General features: G+C 37.2%; 1 protein-coding gene and 1 long non-coding RNA gene across 3 annotated transcripts in view; both read right to left on the bottom strand.

The window, feature by feature from the left end:
• Positions 1-16940, bottom strand: part of LOC117485224 — a 103913-nt gene that overhangs the window by 48722 nt on the left and 38251 nt on the right. For both annotated transcript variants that reach the window (XM_034133770.1, XM_034133771.1), the window contains one exon: positions 1855-2163. In XM_034133770.1, the coding sequence (XP_033989661.1) occupies positions 1855-2163 (309 nt within the window). The remainder of the gene's footprint in view (positions 1-1854; positions 2164-16940) is intronic.
• Positions 7275-7696, bottom strand: LOC117485240. The gene is made up of 3 exons (XR_004556213.1): positions 7602-7696; positions 7456-7471; positions 7275-7360 (listed from the first exon to the last, which is right to left on the bottom strand). It is a non-coding gene; the product is annotated as an uncharacterized LOC117485240 (long non-coding RNA).

Below are 16940 nucleotides of genomic sequence, written 5' to 3'. Positions count from 1 at the left end.
AATAAATGTACTACTATATTATTTTTCATTGCGAAAGTGTTCTACTGTTAAAACAGTACGTGTGGTTACATTAGAGTCAATCTGATATCAGAAGAAAATTATCTCACCTTTTGACTTTCTGTATAAATACAGGAACAGCAGCAGGAGAATAATCAGTACAACTCCACCAAGCAGCCCAACGATCAGAAGAATGAGAAATTGAGAGGCTTTTCCAGGCCCGTGCGCTGCTGTTATAAGTAATCTTTATTAATATTTATTTTATATTAAACGTTCCTGTTATAGATTAACTGTATAAAACATCTCTCTTAAACAAACACAGTTTAATTCAGATGAAACTAAGCTTTCTTTATCTCAGACTGTAACACAGCTTACAAAAAAGGAAGGGTTTTTAAATGATACTTACATTTGACTGAGAACCAACTCTCTGGTGACGTCCTACCATGTGCTGAATCTCTCTGTTTACATTTATAAAAGCCTTCGTCTGACTTTGACACTGCAGAGATGGTCAGCTCCTTCCTGGTCTCGTTCTGGATGAGTTTGTCATCTTTATAGAAATCCACATTATAAAGAACAGTTCTTGTCTTGAACTTGCAGCTAAGAGTGACAGAACGTCCCTCAGCCACAGGACGGACAGGACTCACCAGGATCATTTCATCATCTGAAAAGAAATCAAAGAATATAAAGGCTTTGACAGAGTCATCAGCTTTTGCAGATTTAATATGTTTATGCACAACTGGCCTAGTCTGGCAGAAGCTGAAATGTCAGGTAGATGTATGAGGACATTAAAACACAGAATATTATCTTTGATCTTTGAGAGAAGTACCCCTGGAAAACACTTCGCAAATTAGCCTTTTTTATGAAGTTTTACTCATTTGAAGAGACGTTTGGCTAATGCTTGTCACCTTCACATTTCAAAACAACATAATACTTCAGAAACAAACATTTTAAATAATTAAAACTCACCATCTTTAGTGATGTTGACTGCATTACTGAACTGTCCGGTTTCAGACTCACACCAGAACACTCCACTAACCCAGCTGCTGGTTATTGTGCATGTGGATCCAGTCATTTTCCCCGAGGAAGAACAGGGATAAAGTTATGATTTCATAAACCTCATCACTCTCCACTCAGTGGAGTTTCCCTCACAGCTCAGTGACACAGACGTGTTGGTGAAGTGCTGCACACTGTCAGGACTCACTGTGAGAGACGCTGCTGAATTCAAATCTGAAACACACAAAGAGTGAACATTTAAACCATGCAGACTGAAAAAGACAATGCATTGGTATGGCAAAACTGCCACTTAATTGACCCTGAAAAAACAAACGGGAACAAACTAAAGTAGGAGGAAAACAAAAGTGAAAGTACCAGTGCCTCAATCTCACACTACAAATGTGTTTAATTATATGTATTGTTTATGTCTTAAACTATTTAACCAGCAGATAAATATCTTAAAACATATTCCAAACTAAAAAAATAAAGAAAACACTTATATCTAATGTATTGTAGAAGCCTTATATTATTAGGTTTTGGATTGACAAAGTCTAAGGTTTGAACCATGGCGAACAACAACTCATGTGTCAGGATGAAAAGAGATTCTTTTGTGTTCAAATTCAGTCAAGTCCAGAAGATGAATCAGTCAATCATCATTCTGTTTTAGAGAAAGGTTTTGAAAACTGAACTATGACCTGATGCTGGTGTAAAAGAAAAGTTCCCAAAATAAGTGACTTTGCTCCATTTTGCAATAATGGAAAAGTCAAAACAAACCTCAAGACCAGGCAAACTTTGATAAAGACATTTGTTGGCCTAATGGTGGCACAAACTACAGAAAGAAAGAAAAAGGAAGAACATACTGACCTCCAGACCAGACAAACTTAGGTTCACTCCAACTGTAATACACTGGATCCTCTCTTCCTGCTCTGCACACATATCCTGCTGTGTGTGTTTGTCCATCAATGATGAAGAGATGCTGTTCAGTCCCATTCTCGCTGCCTGGTAGCAGCTCATAGCCGTAGGAGTTGTAGGAGTGGTCTGACTTTTGGGGAACAGCCTTATACCAGTAGAAGCTCCAGCCAGCAGAAGGATGATCAAGCCTGCAGTTCAGAGTTACTGAGGCTCCAGGACTCGGCCATGATGGAGACACAGTGAGGACAGCCTCAGGTCTGTCTGTTGGAAAACAACATTTCACAGAATGATAACATTATGATGTATAATTGGTGGGTTACATGCACTCCTTGGATCCTACATATTTTCTGCATACAGTATGTAAAAAACTAATTTAAGTGTGAACTGTATTTAAATATAATAACCAAAATGCTATTTGTATATACAGTAAAAAAAAGTTAACTGATAATAAATGACTTACTCTCAGAAACTGTCAATGTGAAAACAATCCATTTGTCACAGGTAATAAAGTATAACAAGGTTTGTTGGTGAAGTATTATCTTTATGTAAATGCTTTGATGTAAGAAACTGATCCCTGTCTTCTTATTCTTATTTTAATACTCTTGAATTTGTGATAATGAAAAGCACAGGATTGTACAGTATACTTCACCTGCCTATACAGCGTCAGTGGAGCTGTTCAAACGTTAAAACATTACAATAATGTACAGATTATATATTAGAACTTGTCCAAACTGCGTGTTCACATCAACATGGCTCATAAATAAATACATTTTTTTTTTATTGAACTTGGTCATGGTGGTATTACTTTGATAACTTACCTGATACATTTAGATAGATTTTATTGCTTTCCTTTACAAGATACAAAAAGTAAAATGTGTTTTCTTTTTGTCAAAAACAGTATTATACATTGACCAAACGGATGTTGTTTGGAGAGTTACATCGGTAGATTTGTCTAGAATGAGTAAACAAAAAGTATGAAGTATGAAAATTGTATAATTACCTTGAGCTTGTCCACGGTAAAGTAAATTCAGAACTGAAATAAGTATGAAACTAAATCAGACATTATCAAACTGACAGAAATATATATTAACCTCAGGCATTTAAAAAGTTTTATCAATGGCAATTAAAACAGGAAAAGTACTCACAGAAAAAACCCCGTAGACAGAGCAAAGTGTGTCCCATCTTCACATCCAACACTGATAATCTGCTTCTGAGAAAGTCTTCTACTTTGTGCAAATAGAAAGACTGAAACTGCAGCATATGAAGAGAAATCAGGAACTACAGAGAAACAAATGCAATGTAATATTGGAAACGGAAGTTGTGTTTTAACTTCTTTACACGGTCAGGGCTTCCTTCCCTTTTACACAAAGCTCACACAACTGAGCAGCTTTTAACACAGCACATTTTTTTGCACCTTGGTTTAGCTATCCTCTAATGATGAACAGAGATAAGGTGTTAATATATCCTTCCTGATGTAGATAAGATCATCCTGTGGGCTCGTGATTCTTTGTTTGTTTGTAGCTTTCATTTAACCACGTGAAAATTCCCATTGAGATCAACAATCTCTTTTTCAAGGGAGACCTGCGGTACATTGGTAATGATTATTCACAGATGCTACTCTAAAGGCTGCTGCATAAAGTCTTTCTAGAAAAAATAAAGTGCATACAGTTTTAAGAAGGAGATACAATTGCAGGCGTCATTCTCACTTTATAATCCATGGGCCTTCTCACCAATATTTCATATGGAAATGTGTGTAACAGCTTTAACCAAATAGTTGAAACGCAGTGATGGAGTGTTATGGAGGAATTCAAGTTTAAGTTCAGAAACAACCTCACCCACAGGAAGTCTCTCATAGTCTCTTGACCAGAAGTGAACGTGAAGAGAGACAAAGTCCAGCCCCCTCCTCGAGATAGACTCTATCTACTTTAAGGGAGCAACATTTCATATCTATATCATTAGTAATAAAGCAATCATTTGAATACAGAAAATATGTTTTTTCTAGGTGCAACATTTGATCCACAGTCGAACAAAGATTATGTTAATTCCATAAAAATGGTTGAAATAAATAATACCACGACACTTCAGTAGCTGTGTAGTTTTAAATGTGGTGGGTAGTCAACATTGAAAGCTTCCACTTCCATGCATCAGTGCTAAGCTAAGGAAGTGAACCGTAAGCAGTCAATTGTTTAGTTATTAGTTAGGAGTTACATGACATCAGACCCTGCTGCCAGACTTCAGAAGGACTATTTGTGTCGAGTAGGTAAAGTATCAGATAAAGTAGTTTGACACCACCTTGTGGTCATATATCGAAATAAATCTTCTATTATAACTGCACAGTGACTGGAGAAAAAGTAAAATAAATATCCTCAGTAAAACATACTTACATAAATTGGACAAACTAATGTTTGCGGTAGTGCGTCAGTAGATTCCCTTCTTCCATCTCTCCACATACAGCATATTGTTTGTATACGTTTACACGCACTTTGAGGGGAAATGAAGGGATTTATGGATACAGCACTCAACACTCATGAAACAGAACTGTATATATTTAAATAATCAAAAATCCTTGATCACAAACAATAACAAATAATTTAAACTTGTTTATTTTATTAACACCTCAGTCCCTCCTCTCTCCTATCTTTATCTTATCTTATGTTACCTAGTTAGCATTCTTTCTTTTATTTATGCATATTTGACTAATCACTATTATTTTTTACTGTCCTATAGTACACACTGGAATGATTTCCTACCTTATTGTTTACAACTATATTAAATAAAGGTGTGCATTGGAAATATGTACATAAATGGTCACCAAACCGTTTGAGACCCACTGAGATAACTTAGTCTAAAGTTAACTATCTAAACCAGGGGTCGGCAACCCCTGGCACTGGTTACGGTGCCGCGTGCCACCAGTGGCACACTAGGAATAAGTGGAATAAATAAGTGGAACAAATATTTAAATTTTATTTTCGGATCCTGAACGAGACCGCTGCCAGAGCGCGTCTCCCCGTTACCTGCAGAAGGAAGCCATGCACGCAACGCAACCCCGCTCTCTTTAACATATGCTACACAGGGGCGGACTGGCCATCTGTGTGTTCTGGAGAATCACAGAACGGACGGTCGTCATTATTATTATGGCGTTTAAACAATTATTTAAATGTGTTTAAACGGCATCATGTAAGTTGCGCTGACAGGTGAAAGAGGTCCACAAACTGCTTCCCCGCCCTCCTGTTGACAGTTCACGAGCGTCAAGCTCTTCACCCCCCCCCCCCCCCTTGACAATTCACGATCGTCGGCACACTGATCAGAATTTTTTTTTTTAATGGCACTTCATATGAATAAGGTTGCCGACCCCGGATCTAAACCCTCAGAGAGTCCTTTACCTCACGGAGCTGTAGTTATCAGCCTCTCAGTCTGACAGGCGAGAGGTCTCCCTCTCCTTGTTGTAGAAACAGCTTCTAATGTCCGTTAGCTCTGAGCTAGCACCAGATGCTAACAAAAATCCCCGTAACTGGTGCGCTCTCTCTCTTTCTCGCTCACTCTTACTCACTCAAAATGCACTAGTGCCAAACACACACACACACACACACACACACACACACACACAGAGAGAGGCTGTGCTCCTCCCTGGCGATAAGCGCTTGCGTACAAAAAAATAAAATTAAAACACATTTGAAAGTGGGGGGAACATGTCCCCCCTGTCCCCAGTGGAAATTACGCCCATGCTCATGGACAATGTTGAAATACAGTAACGTATATTCACATTTTGAAATCATACGAGATAATAAAGTGAGAGTACTAGCAGAAAACATATTATATTTTAAGTGCATTAAGGGTTTTGGTTACCATTTAAAAATTGTAATGACAATAACATGTTTGAAAAATATAAAATGTTCTGCCTTGTTTTCTTCCTGGACAGGCTTTACTGCTTTGATTGCATTGAAATCATGCAATAAAGATAAGATTTGTGGGTTGATGTTTTTTTATTGGTGACAAGCGTTTGAGAAATTCCATCATGTTCTTAGTTATTTTGGTTAATCTGCTTCACACAATACAGAACATTTGTATTATTAAAAATTAGATAAGGTAAACCAAGTTATTTTTATTTTTATAAATAAAAACGGGCCCTAAATATCTGAAAGAAAACAAATACATTGTACAAAAGGTGTGTGCTTCAGTTCCTTTGAATCTGAAAAGCTTGTTTGACCTATTGGTGGTGCTGTGACTTCAGATGTTTTGGCTTTTGCAAGAGACTACTTCTGCAGATAAATTCAGGGCATTAGATAATTTGTGGGCACCCTGTGGTAGCATCTAGTAAGAATCATTCACTGAACAGTACATGCAGGTATAATTGCATTTGGGTTTTATTAATAATATATTTGTGTGTCCACTGTGTGCATCTACAGTGCTAAAGCATGTGTCCATATTGCATATATTAGTATCTGGCTCTAATATCACTCAATGTACAACAAGGTTCGAGCCACGTGATCTGAATCAGACATTTAACAGATAAGGTGGTAGTACAATGTTTTACACTAAATATAAGTACACAGAAAGTAAGTACAGTTGAATTGCAAAGCATTCACCATGTTCCTAGAAAGGCATTTTTTTAAAAAGGCACTGCACTATTTACACAAACGCAGCAAATACACTCAATTGCTGAAACAAGGATGTTGTTTTTCATGTTTTTATCCGCTCCATTGGTTCTGTCCATGAGGATGTCTTTATTGATCTGGAAGAAACCAAAATAAGTTATTATCATTGGGTCATTACTGCTCATCGTACTGTCTATTTTTGAATAAAACAATGTATGTTAATGCCAATTCATTTGTGTGTGAACATATTTACATTTGCCATTTAATAATTATGATATTTTAAGTAATGTATCATTAAACCAAGACATTACTGGAAAACAACATGCTGTATAACATTGCACAAAAAGTGTAAAAGCTTTATTTGGTGGATTTGCTCATTGCTGAAACTGGCAAGCAGCACAGCACATTATAAAAGCTTTTAGTATATTTATGTGTATATGTATAAAAGTGTTTTGTACTTGACATTACCTGCAGCCACATTTGAGTAAAGGCTCTCTTCTGGTTCATTACTGGCACCTGTTAGAAGGATTAAAATAATGTATCAAAGGACAATTCCTGTACTTTATTTAGACACTGCTGGCCACTGCAGTAGTATTTGTATTACTCCATGTTAAACACAGATACTGTACCATTTCCAGCTTCTACAGGCCCTCCTATTGTTTCATAGAGACAACGATCACCTACAGAGAAGTGAGAATCAAGCCACATTTGAATCACAATTAAGGCCAAAAGTTAAAATAAATCATATTATCAAACCGGACAATGGCTGACCATGGAGGAGAGTAGAATATTGTGGCATGTTTTGAATTTCATCCTGGTTGATCATGTGGTCTGTAGCAGGGCCCTGATTGGTGCTCTGAGATCTTGTGGGCCATACACATGAAGATAATGAAGTGGATTGACTTTAACATGTAACTGCTGTCATGTTCAAAATGAGATAAAAGAGGGTTGTACCGACCTGATGAAGACTGAATCTGTTGAAAAAAGGAAAAACCTTTGATTAGTTACATTTTTCTTGAATTGCAAAGGTTTCCGGTACATGTCATGTGTAATTTTGAGTAATTATAGTTTAATTCATTTGATATCAGATGAAAAGGTTCTTACCTTTTGATTTTCTGTAGAGATACAGGAACAGCAGCGGGAGAATTATCAGTAAAACTCCACAAAGCAGCCCAACAGTCAACAGGACGAAATGTGTTTCTCTGCTAAGAGGACAGGACGACTTCCCTGCATCGAGGACAGGATGTACGGGGCCATGTACCGTGAAATATTGGCCGATAGCCTCCTTCCTTCAGCTAAGACACAGAAAATGGGTCATGGATGGGTCTTCCAGCAGGACAATAAACCTTAACATACGGCCAAGGCGACACAGGAGTGGCTAAAGAAGAAGCACATTTAGTAGAGGGAATGGCCTAGCCCAGGGGTCTGAAAAGTACTCACAGAATAACCCCAGCGTGCAGAGCAAAGTGTGTCCCATCTTCACATCGGACACTGACTCTCTGTCTCTTACACATCAACCCTGTCTCCTAAAATTACGTTCCCACAGAACTAAACTGCATTCTCAATTACGTTTAGCTAGAAACGTATTTTCTCCCACGTTACGTTTGTTATGAACGTATCTCAAATACGTTTATTCTCTACATATCTTCTAGAAACATATTTCCTCCCACGTTACGTTTGTTATGAACTTATCTCAAATACGTTTATTTTCTACATATCTTCTAGAAACATATTTTCTCCCACATTACGTTTGTTATGAACTTATCTCAAATACGTTTATTTTCTACATATCTTCTAGAAACATATTTTCTCCCACGTTACGTTTGTTATGAACTTATCTCAAATACGTTTATTTCTACATATCTTTGTCATTTATTGTCTTGCTTATAATAATGATAATAGTCATTTCTAAATATCATTTTAGAGCACACATTTGAAATCGACGATCGGGCTCGATATCCTATGGTTAAATTAAAATCAGTAGGCGAGGCTGTAATTTCGCCAGCTGCGAGGCAGAAAATAATAGTTTTAACATGCCAAAAAGCTGCTGTGTCGTTTATTGCACCTCAAACACCTCAAACTTCCTCTAAGGACAGCAGAAGAGCTCTGTGGCTTCAGGCTTGATCGCCGTTCAAATGACAGCGTTGGTTTCCCCAAAAGTGGGTGGGGGCTGTAAAGTGACGTAGATTTTACTCTCATCTATTATTCAAAACCATTCTATTTATTCTAACATAAATTACATGCCAGTGTTTTATCTTTTTATTAAGCGATTTGTTTCTGTTGTTTAACTGGGAATGTTTTCACATTGAACCGGAAGTACGTCACTTCACTTTGTCTTCTTCGTCCCTTTTACGTTCCAGACAATGCATGGCTCAGCGTAACAGACTGAACAGCGACCCCAGGTGTGTCTACATTGGAATTACATCTTCATTACTGAAGGAAAAATACTTTACCTAGTGTTTGTTAACTGGGTTTTTAATGCAGTTGGCTTTTCTTAATGGTTACAATATTGCTATGAGTTACAGTATATCTGAAGCAAATTATGTTTCTGAAGATGTGTAGTCAATTCCACCCTTCAATGTAGCATAAATGTGAACTCTCATTACAGGAACAATACCGGAAACAGACGTAGGAAAGATCCTCAGCTCACTGATTGGATGTTTTAGCCGCAATGCACGTTGGGATATGGTGTTTATGCGATGTGAAATCCGAAAACATTAAAAAAAAAAAAAATAATACTTTATTCCGAGTGTTCTTGCTTTTCTCTTGGAAAGTCATCACATAACGGCATTGTAATACACGGTTCGGCTGCATTAAATATTACACATCTGCCGTAGTTCTTTATTTATAGAGCCCTGATGAGAAGACTTCTGGACAAACAGGAAGAACTGCCGCCGAAACTGAATACGTGACGTGGATCATAAATATATCAACAATTAAACAACATCTTACATTTCTTTTCACAAAATACGTCTCCTTGCAGTATCAATACTAATTTGGCTGACTTTTATATTTGATCCAATTGGTAGATAGGTTATATTTGCACCATAACGGTGCACAGCTGATAGAAAAGGACTTGTAGTTTTTAAAGATATTACTGATTTTCTTTGAATATAAGAATGTAAATACTGAGTTGAGAGAATAGTCAGGGGATTTGGGTGATGGGAGACACATCTATGGAATCACAATTTCAATAGCTTACCATTAAATGACGGATATACCTTTCTGTCTGTGATGTTTTACAAATCAGATATTAATGTGTAGAAGTAAAACATGAGAAATAATATAGCAATATCCTGTACAATTATGTAAAAACATGAATAAAACTACACATCTTCAGATGTTATACATACATAAGTGTCCTACACTAACTAATAATACAAAGTTATTATTAGTATACTGTGTGTACCTTGTGTGCACTGCCTAGTGGTTAAAGCACGTTATTTAATTATTTTTGTTGAATAATGTTATTTTTGTTGAATAATGTTATTTGATGAATAAAATATTAAGAGTAGATACTTTCATAGGGGGAAAGTAGAAGGTCAATGATAGAAATATAGAATATAAAAAATCAAGAAGATACTGTAAGTGATCTCTACAATAAAACAGTTTAGTGCCTGATGTACAAAGATATTAATATGAGGATGTGCAAAACAGACAAACTAATTAACCTTTATTAACATTAAAGAATACTTTAGGTTAAGGTCTTCTTTCAAATAAGAAAAAAGCTTTGGGGGTATCTATCTACAGATAAATATTAAGCCTGACAAAGTACTTAACGTCTAATATATTGCTTTCCTGCAATGTTAACTGTGTTGAAGCACTTATTTTAACTGATATTATATATATATTAATTATACTCTTATGTATGTAGATAGTATAAGACATGTGCAGAATTTGAGTTTAATGGTGGAGGTATACACACATATTGATAGATGTCTTGTAATGCACTGTTGAGGAACCTGTGACCCAAGTTTTTCATTAATTGCATAACTTCAACATAGTTGTGTATATGATATGTCAATAAACCTTAGAAAATCTTGAAAGGGATGAGCAAACTAGCTATTATATACAGTTTTTAATTAACTATTAGTAGAGAATAACGAGTAATGAATATACTTTATAGAGATCTGCAGATAAATGTTTAGTCTTCTCAAGCACCAACTAATATCTCTCCTGATTGTTGGCACTTGACAATCACCTTTCCCTGAATTTTACTCAGGTGTAACTAAAGTCTGCTTTAAGGGTTGTTTATATTTCACATCATTAATCAGAATCTGCAAAGTAACTAAAATAAATGTAGTGGAGTAAAAATACCAGGTTAACCTCTGAATTGTAGTGGAGTAGAATTACAAAGTAACAATGAGCTGGCATGTGGGTATATATTAATGCTTCCCATTATGGACACAAGCGATTTTCACCCATTTATTAATTACATGTTTTACATTTGTACACACCAATTTGTTTCCTATCCCCTAAACCTCCAGGGCTGTACAGTTTAATACTGTCAACTTCTAATTTTGGGAAAAACGAAAACGTCTTTTAAAACTACAATTCCCAGTAGAGATGTGCCATAGAACATGTTGCGAAACACAATAGCCAGCATGTGTAGTTCTGGGGGGGGCGTTCGAGTCCAGTTTTGGAAAGTCTGCCGTGGTTTCGTTCCATTTCAAAGAGCTGTTTGGAGCTCGGCGTAACCTTGGTGCACTGCCACTCCAACATCCAATCCCAGAGCTTGAAGATTAATCACGGGGTTTGTCAACGGGACTGTAGTCCCAAATGATAGCTGGGGATTATGGGTAATGTAGTGTCTTCGGCTATCCCAAACTCAGATTTTTTTTTCGGATTTCATATCGCATTAACACCATATCCCGATGTGCATTGCGGCTAAAACATCCAATCAGTGAGCTGAGGATCTTTCCTACGTCACTTTACAGCCCTGCCCACTTTTGGGGAAACCAGCTGTCATTTGAACGGCGATCAAGCCTGAAGCCACAGAGCTCTTCTGTTGTATACTGTCCTTTCTTCTGAGAGGAAGTACAGAAACACGTAACTCTGGATTTGTTTTAATGTTTGAGGTGCAATAAACGACACAGCAGCTTTTTGGCATATTAAAACTATTATTTTCTGCCTCGCAGCTGGCGAAATTACAGCCTCGCCTACTGATTTTAATTTAACCATAGGATATCGAGCCCGATCGTCGATTTCAAATGTGTGCTCTAAAATGATATTTATAAATGACTATTATCATTATTATAAGCAAGACAATAAATGGCAAAGATATGTAGAAAATAAACGTATTTGAGATAAGTTCATAACAAACGTAACGTGGGAGAAAATATGTTTCTAGAAGATATGTAGAAAATAAACGTATTTGAGATAAGTTAATAACAAACGTAACGTGGGAGAAAATATGTTTCTAGAAGATATGTAGAAAATAAACGTATTTGAGATAAGTTCATAACAAACGTAACGTGGGAGAAAATACATTTCTAGCTAAACGTAATTGAGAATGCAGTTTAGTTCTGTGGGAACGTAATTTTTAGGAGACAGGGTTGTACACATACGTCCACTTTAACACTTGAAGACAATTGAGGAAGAAATCTGAGCTCATTGGTTATTTAAACATTTCCTAAGAATAACTAGTCTCTCTTTCCTTCCTGTTTTATATTGGCATGACTAATTAATGCTCATGCCATGCAGATACATTTGAACTTCACTCTCTACCAAGATCCCACTTTAAAAAGGCAGAGTAAATAGTCATTTTTGCTCAACTATAACAAAAACTTAAAGTGGACCTATCATGCTATATTTTAATAATATAGTGTAGGACCATACCTATATAAGGCATATTTATACTTTTTTTTTTTCAAAATACCAAACAGATCATGCATTTTAGCCATGCCTCATTTCGCTCAATTTGCACTTTTTTAGCCCTGTTTTTGCAAGGGCAGATTCTGTGAGAACAGCACCACCTACAGGCCTGGCATATGTACTACAGCATCTCCAGCGCTTTAGAACGGCAATGGCCGTGGCTGTCTCCTCCTGATTGGTGAAGTTGGCCCAATAGCCGTAGCGCCACTGTCCTGACGTCAGGACAGTGTTCAAATCTGGATCAGTTTTGATCAGATCCGTTGCAGCCCCTTTTTTAGAGATTTGGGTATGGAGGAAAATAGAGAGGGTTGTGTTTTCTGACACTTGGTGAGTTCCCTGGAACACCGGGGAGATATACAGATGGAGCATCTTATTTCAGACTCCAGCTTACTGCTTCCTGCCTACTACCTGCCAGTTACCTGCCTAAGACCTGCCAAAGACCAGTATCTGGGAATGTTAAGCCCTCCCACTATTTTCCAAGAGGGCGTTGCCAGATTTTCAATTTCAGGATTTAACCAGGAGATGGCGCTTCCTTCACAAAAACAGGAAGACAACTTTTCATGGACTTTCAGTTTTGTTTAGAAGAGCATTTGAACACATCAATATTTTAGATCAAATAAAGTATATCTAATCTTGTAATTCAATAATATATAGTCTTTATATATTAAATAACTATGGCCAAACTAAGACTTAGTTTTTCACAAGAGAAAATGCAGATATTATATAAAAAACTAAAGTTAAAATCTTGTTTTTAATGCCCCAAGAGCAATAAAAACACTTGGTAAAAAAATACAAGCTGTAAAAATACTTATATATATTTAATACTAATAACATAATGATTAATTTCAGATGATAATACTTTTCAGTGTCTGTCTCATGCAGCAGCTGACCCGGCCGACAGTAAAAATAAACATGTATAACTAGTTTAGGTTGTTTGAGAGGTAATTAAAATAGCTAAGGGTGATGATCTGACTTGAAGTGTGTGTTTTTGCTCCTAATTAAATGTGTACAAGATGTGAAGTCAACAGGTATAGGAAAATATTCCTAAAACGTCCAAATAGTCACAGCAGGGATTTGCCACTGTGCCACTACAGTTGATCTGTATGTCTACAAAGAAAGCTTTTCATTTGCTAGATGCTGATGTAGCTATTTGGATTACTTTTGAAGATGCAGTTGGGAATATTTCCTGAACCCTGCTTTGTTATTTTCAGAAAAGTTAAACTAAAATAGGCCTATAAAATGATAGAATTTAAAAGAGTCTTGAAAAAGCATGGTGATGGCAATAAATGCATTAATGAATCCCCCAAATCTACAGAATACATTTAATTTAAGGGGAGCAGTTACTGAGAAGTATATAATGAGAACTGCTACCAATGGTGGCCTATTTAGTTTATTAAGAAATACATATTTTTAGCTTATTTCAGACTCCAGCTTACATACATTTCCCGCCTAAGGATAATATTCCCACAGTGCAGCATAATGTACAGTATCACACTGTATTACAAATTGTAAATGACTGTGGGTAATACAGCAATTTACTGCCTAGATTACAGATTTTGTTTACAGTGTATGTTGCATGTTTTAAATGTATTGTATTTACTTGTTTAAAATGAAATGTGTTTTAGATTGACTTTTAAAATCTAACTAACTACAGATGAAAAATAGCCTCTTGGCTAACTCTAAGGCGCCGTTTACACGAGGAGAAAACTGCTTGTATCTGCATAGTTTCGCGTGCGTATAGCCCTATTATTTACACGAGGCCGATAGAAACGGACCCCACAAACGATAACGGGTCCCAAGGTGGATCGATTTGCAAACGAAACGCTCTGGGGGGTCAACCGAGTCCGTGTAATCACCTCTATACGAATATTTCCTGAAAAAATAACGATAGCCCCACCTCTCCCCACCTCTCCTGCTCACTGCTGTAGCATGGCCAGTAGCCATCTGTTATGATCAACTATCAAAAATAGCTGTGTTAATTAAACGCACAAGGGGTTCTTGAATGAAATAATATTATAAAAGGCAAACCAGAATTGTTAACGCCCAATATACTCCTTAAACAAAATAAACAGAGTCAGATTTCATGCATTGATCCATTATATTGACCATTTTCCAGCCAACCAACACAAACAAAATTAAACAGTCCACTCTGCGATACACCAAAATTGTCTTTACTGCCTAATCCAGGCCATTATTGTTCATTGCTCCTGCGCCCGTCGGCGGCAAAAAGAGAAATGTTTATAATCCACACAAAAAAAGGAAGCGCGAGGACCGGCGTGTCCCAGAGGAGCGATCTCACCCGGTGTTTGTAGAGAATATCTCTCTTTCTGAGCGCGTCCTCTCCACGGATACGTGCTTCTTGGTCGGTCGATGCAATATCCACAGATTCGGTTTCTTTCAGTTAACTTCCCCGTTGCATTTATCCATATATTTACATGCTGAGGAAATTACTATATCCCGCTGAATACCAGCAATCGCCACACACACTTCCTCCTGTCAGTAGCTACTGCTAGTGCTACTGCTACTGACCATGCTACAGATGTTAGTACAACATCTACAGCTCCTCTACCACAACCATCAGCAACAAGTGGACATGGAGAATTACATTAACTACTACATGTTGCTAAATCCACCGCGGGGCATAAACAGAAGGGTAGCCATGGCAACATTGCTGCGGGGCTGTTCCGGGCTGCTCTTCTTCGCTGCTTTTGGTGTATTTTGGCGGAAGTTACAGCGCCACTTACAGTCCTGGCATATGTACTACAGCGTTTCCAGCGGTCTCGTTTGAACAGACACGGTAAATGAAACGAATGCATGTGAACGGAAGACTTTTTTGAAAGCGCATACTGTGCATAAACGCAAACGTTCCCGTGTGCACAACGCCTAAGAAGAAAGGGTAGACATATCTGTACTTAGTGCCAAGTAGCTAAGCAGGTATTCTCTCAGAGGGGGGTAGGTACTAAATGCCATCCATTTACATGTAGGCAAACAAAGTCAAAAATCAACATACAGTAGGGGGGTGGGGGATGGTGAACGGTATGGTCAATGTTTGTAAACACAATCCCCAGGATGTGTCCTTATCAAACCAAAATAGAAAATGCAGATATTACACTCAGACATCTGAAAAGTCCTTATAAAATGATAGAATTTAAAAGAGTCTTGAAAAAACATGGTGATGGCAATAAATGCATTAATGAATCCCCAAAATCTACAGAATACATTTAATTTAAGGGGAGCAGTTACTGCAGTTTCCTCGGATTGCGAGGACATGTTCTTCGAGGACTGCTTTCGAAATGGACAGCATCGCCCTGAGAAATTTGCGGGTGATATGTTCATGGCCATGTTGCCATTTGACTCATATGAGAACATGGTCAAAATCACCAACTGGAGTGGGAGCAAAGGGAAAATGCCTCTTCCCCTCAATGTGAGGCAGACACTTGAGTCCAGTGTCTCCCGTCGGTTCCCAGGCCTGATCACGGACCAGTGGCATAAAATTAGGAACCGGGTAAACGAGAGACTGAGGAGCCCACGAAAAACGGATCCAGAAACACCTCGCCCTGGTTTCCGCCGCAGATAGGCAAACTGTAGATAGGCCAAAGATAGGCATACTGTAGATAGGCCGCAGATAGGCATAGTTTGTTAAATATAGGACCATAATATAAGATTAGGATTTTTTGTAGATTATTTTGTTAAATAAAAACATGGTGATGTTTTATAATATAAGATTAGGATTTCTTGTAGATTATTTTGTTAAATAAAAACATGGTGATGTTTTATAATATAAAATTAGGATTTATTGTAGATTATTTTGTTAAATAAAAACATGGTGATGTTTTATAATATAAGATTAGGATTTCTTGTAGATTATTTTGTTAAATAAAAACATGGTGATGTTTTGTAAATGTATGATCCTATCTGAAAAAATATTAATACTCCTAAAATAAATGGTAGACATATCAAATTGTTTCCTCTTTGTATTTGTTTTATTATTTTCTCATCTGTGATGGATAAAGAAAGTAATCCAAAAGTAATCTAAAAGTAATCTGATACTTATGGTGCTCTGAGATCTTGTGGGCCATACACATGAAGATAATGAAGTGGATTGACTTAAACATGTAACTGCTGTAATGTTCAAAATGAGATAAAAGAGGGTTGTCCCGACCTGATGAAGACTGAATCTGTTGAAAAAAGGAAAAACCTTTTATTAGTTACATTTTTCTTGAATTGCAAAGGTTTCCGGTACATGTGATGTGTGATTTTGAGTAATTATAGTTGAATTCATTTGATATCAGATGAAAAGGTTCTTACCTTTTGATTTTCTGTAGAGATACAGGAACAGCAGCGGGAGAATTATCAGTAAAACTCCACAAAGCAGCCCAACAGTCAACAGGACGAAATGTGTTTCTCTGCTAAGAGGACAGGACGACTTCCCTACATTGAGGACAGGATGTACGGGGCCATGTACCGTGAAATATTGGCCGATAGCCTCCTTCCCTCAGCCAAGACACTGAAAATGGGTCATGGATGGGTCTTCCAGCAGGACAATAAACCTTAACATACGGCCAAGGC

This window comes from Trematomus bernacchii, unplaced genomic scaffold, assembly GCF_902827165.1.
Source record: "Trematomus bernacchii unplaced genomic scaffold, fTreBer1.1, whole genome shotgun sequence".
Classification (NCBI taxonomy): Eukaryota; Metazoa; Chordata; class Actinopteri; order Perciformes; family Nototheniidae; genus Trematomus; species Trematomus bernacchii.
The sequence above is the reverse complement of the archived record's forward strand: the minus strand, read 5'-3'. Positions and strand labels throughout refer to the sequence as shown.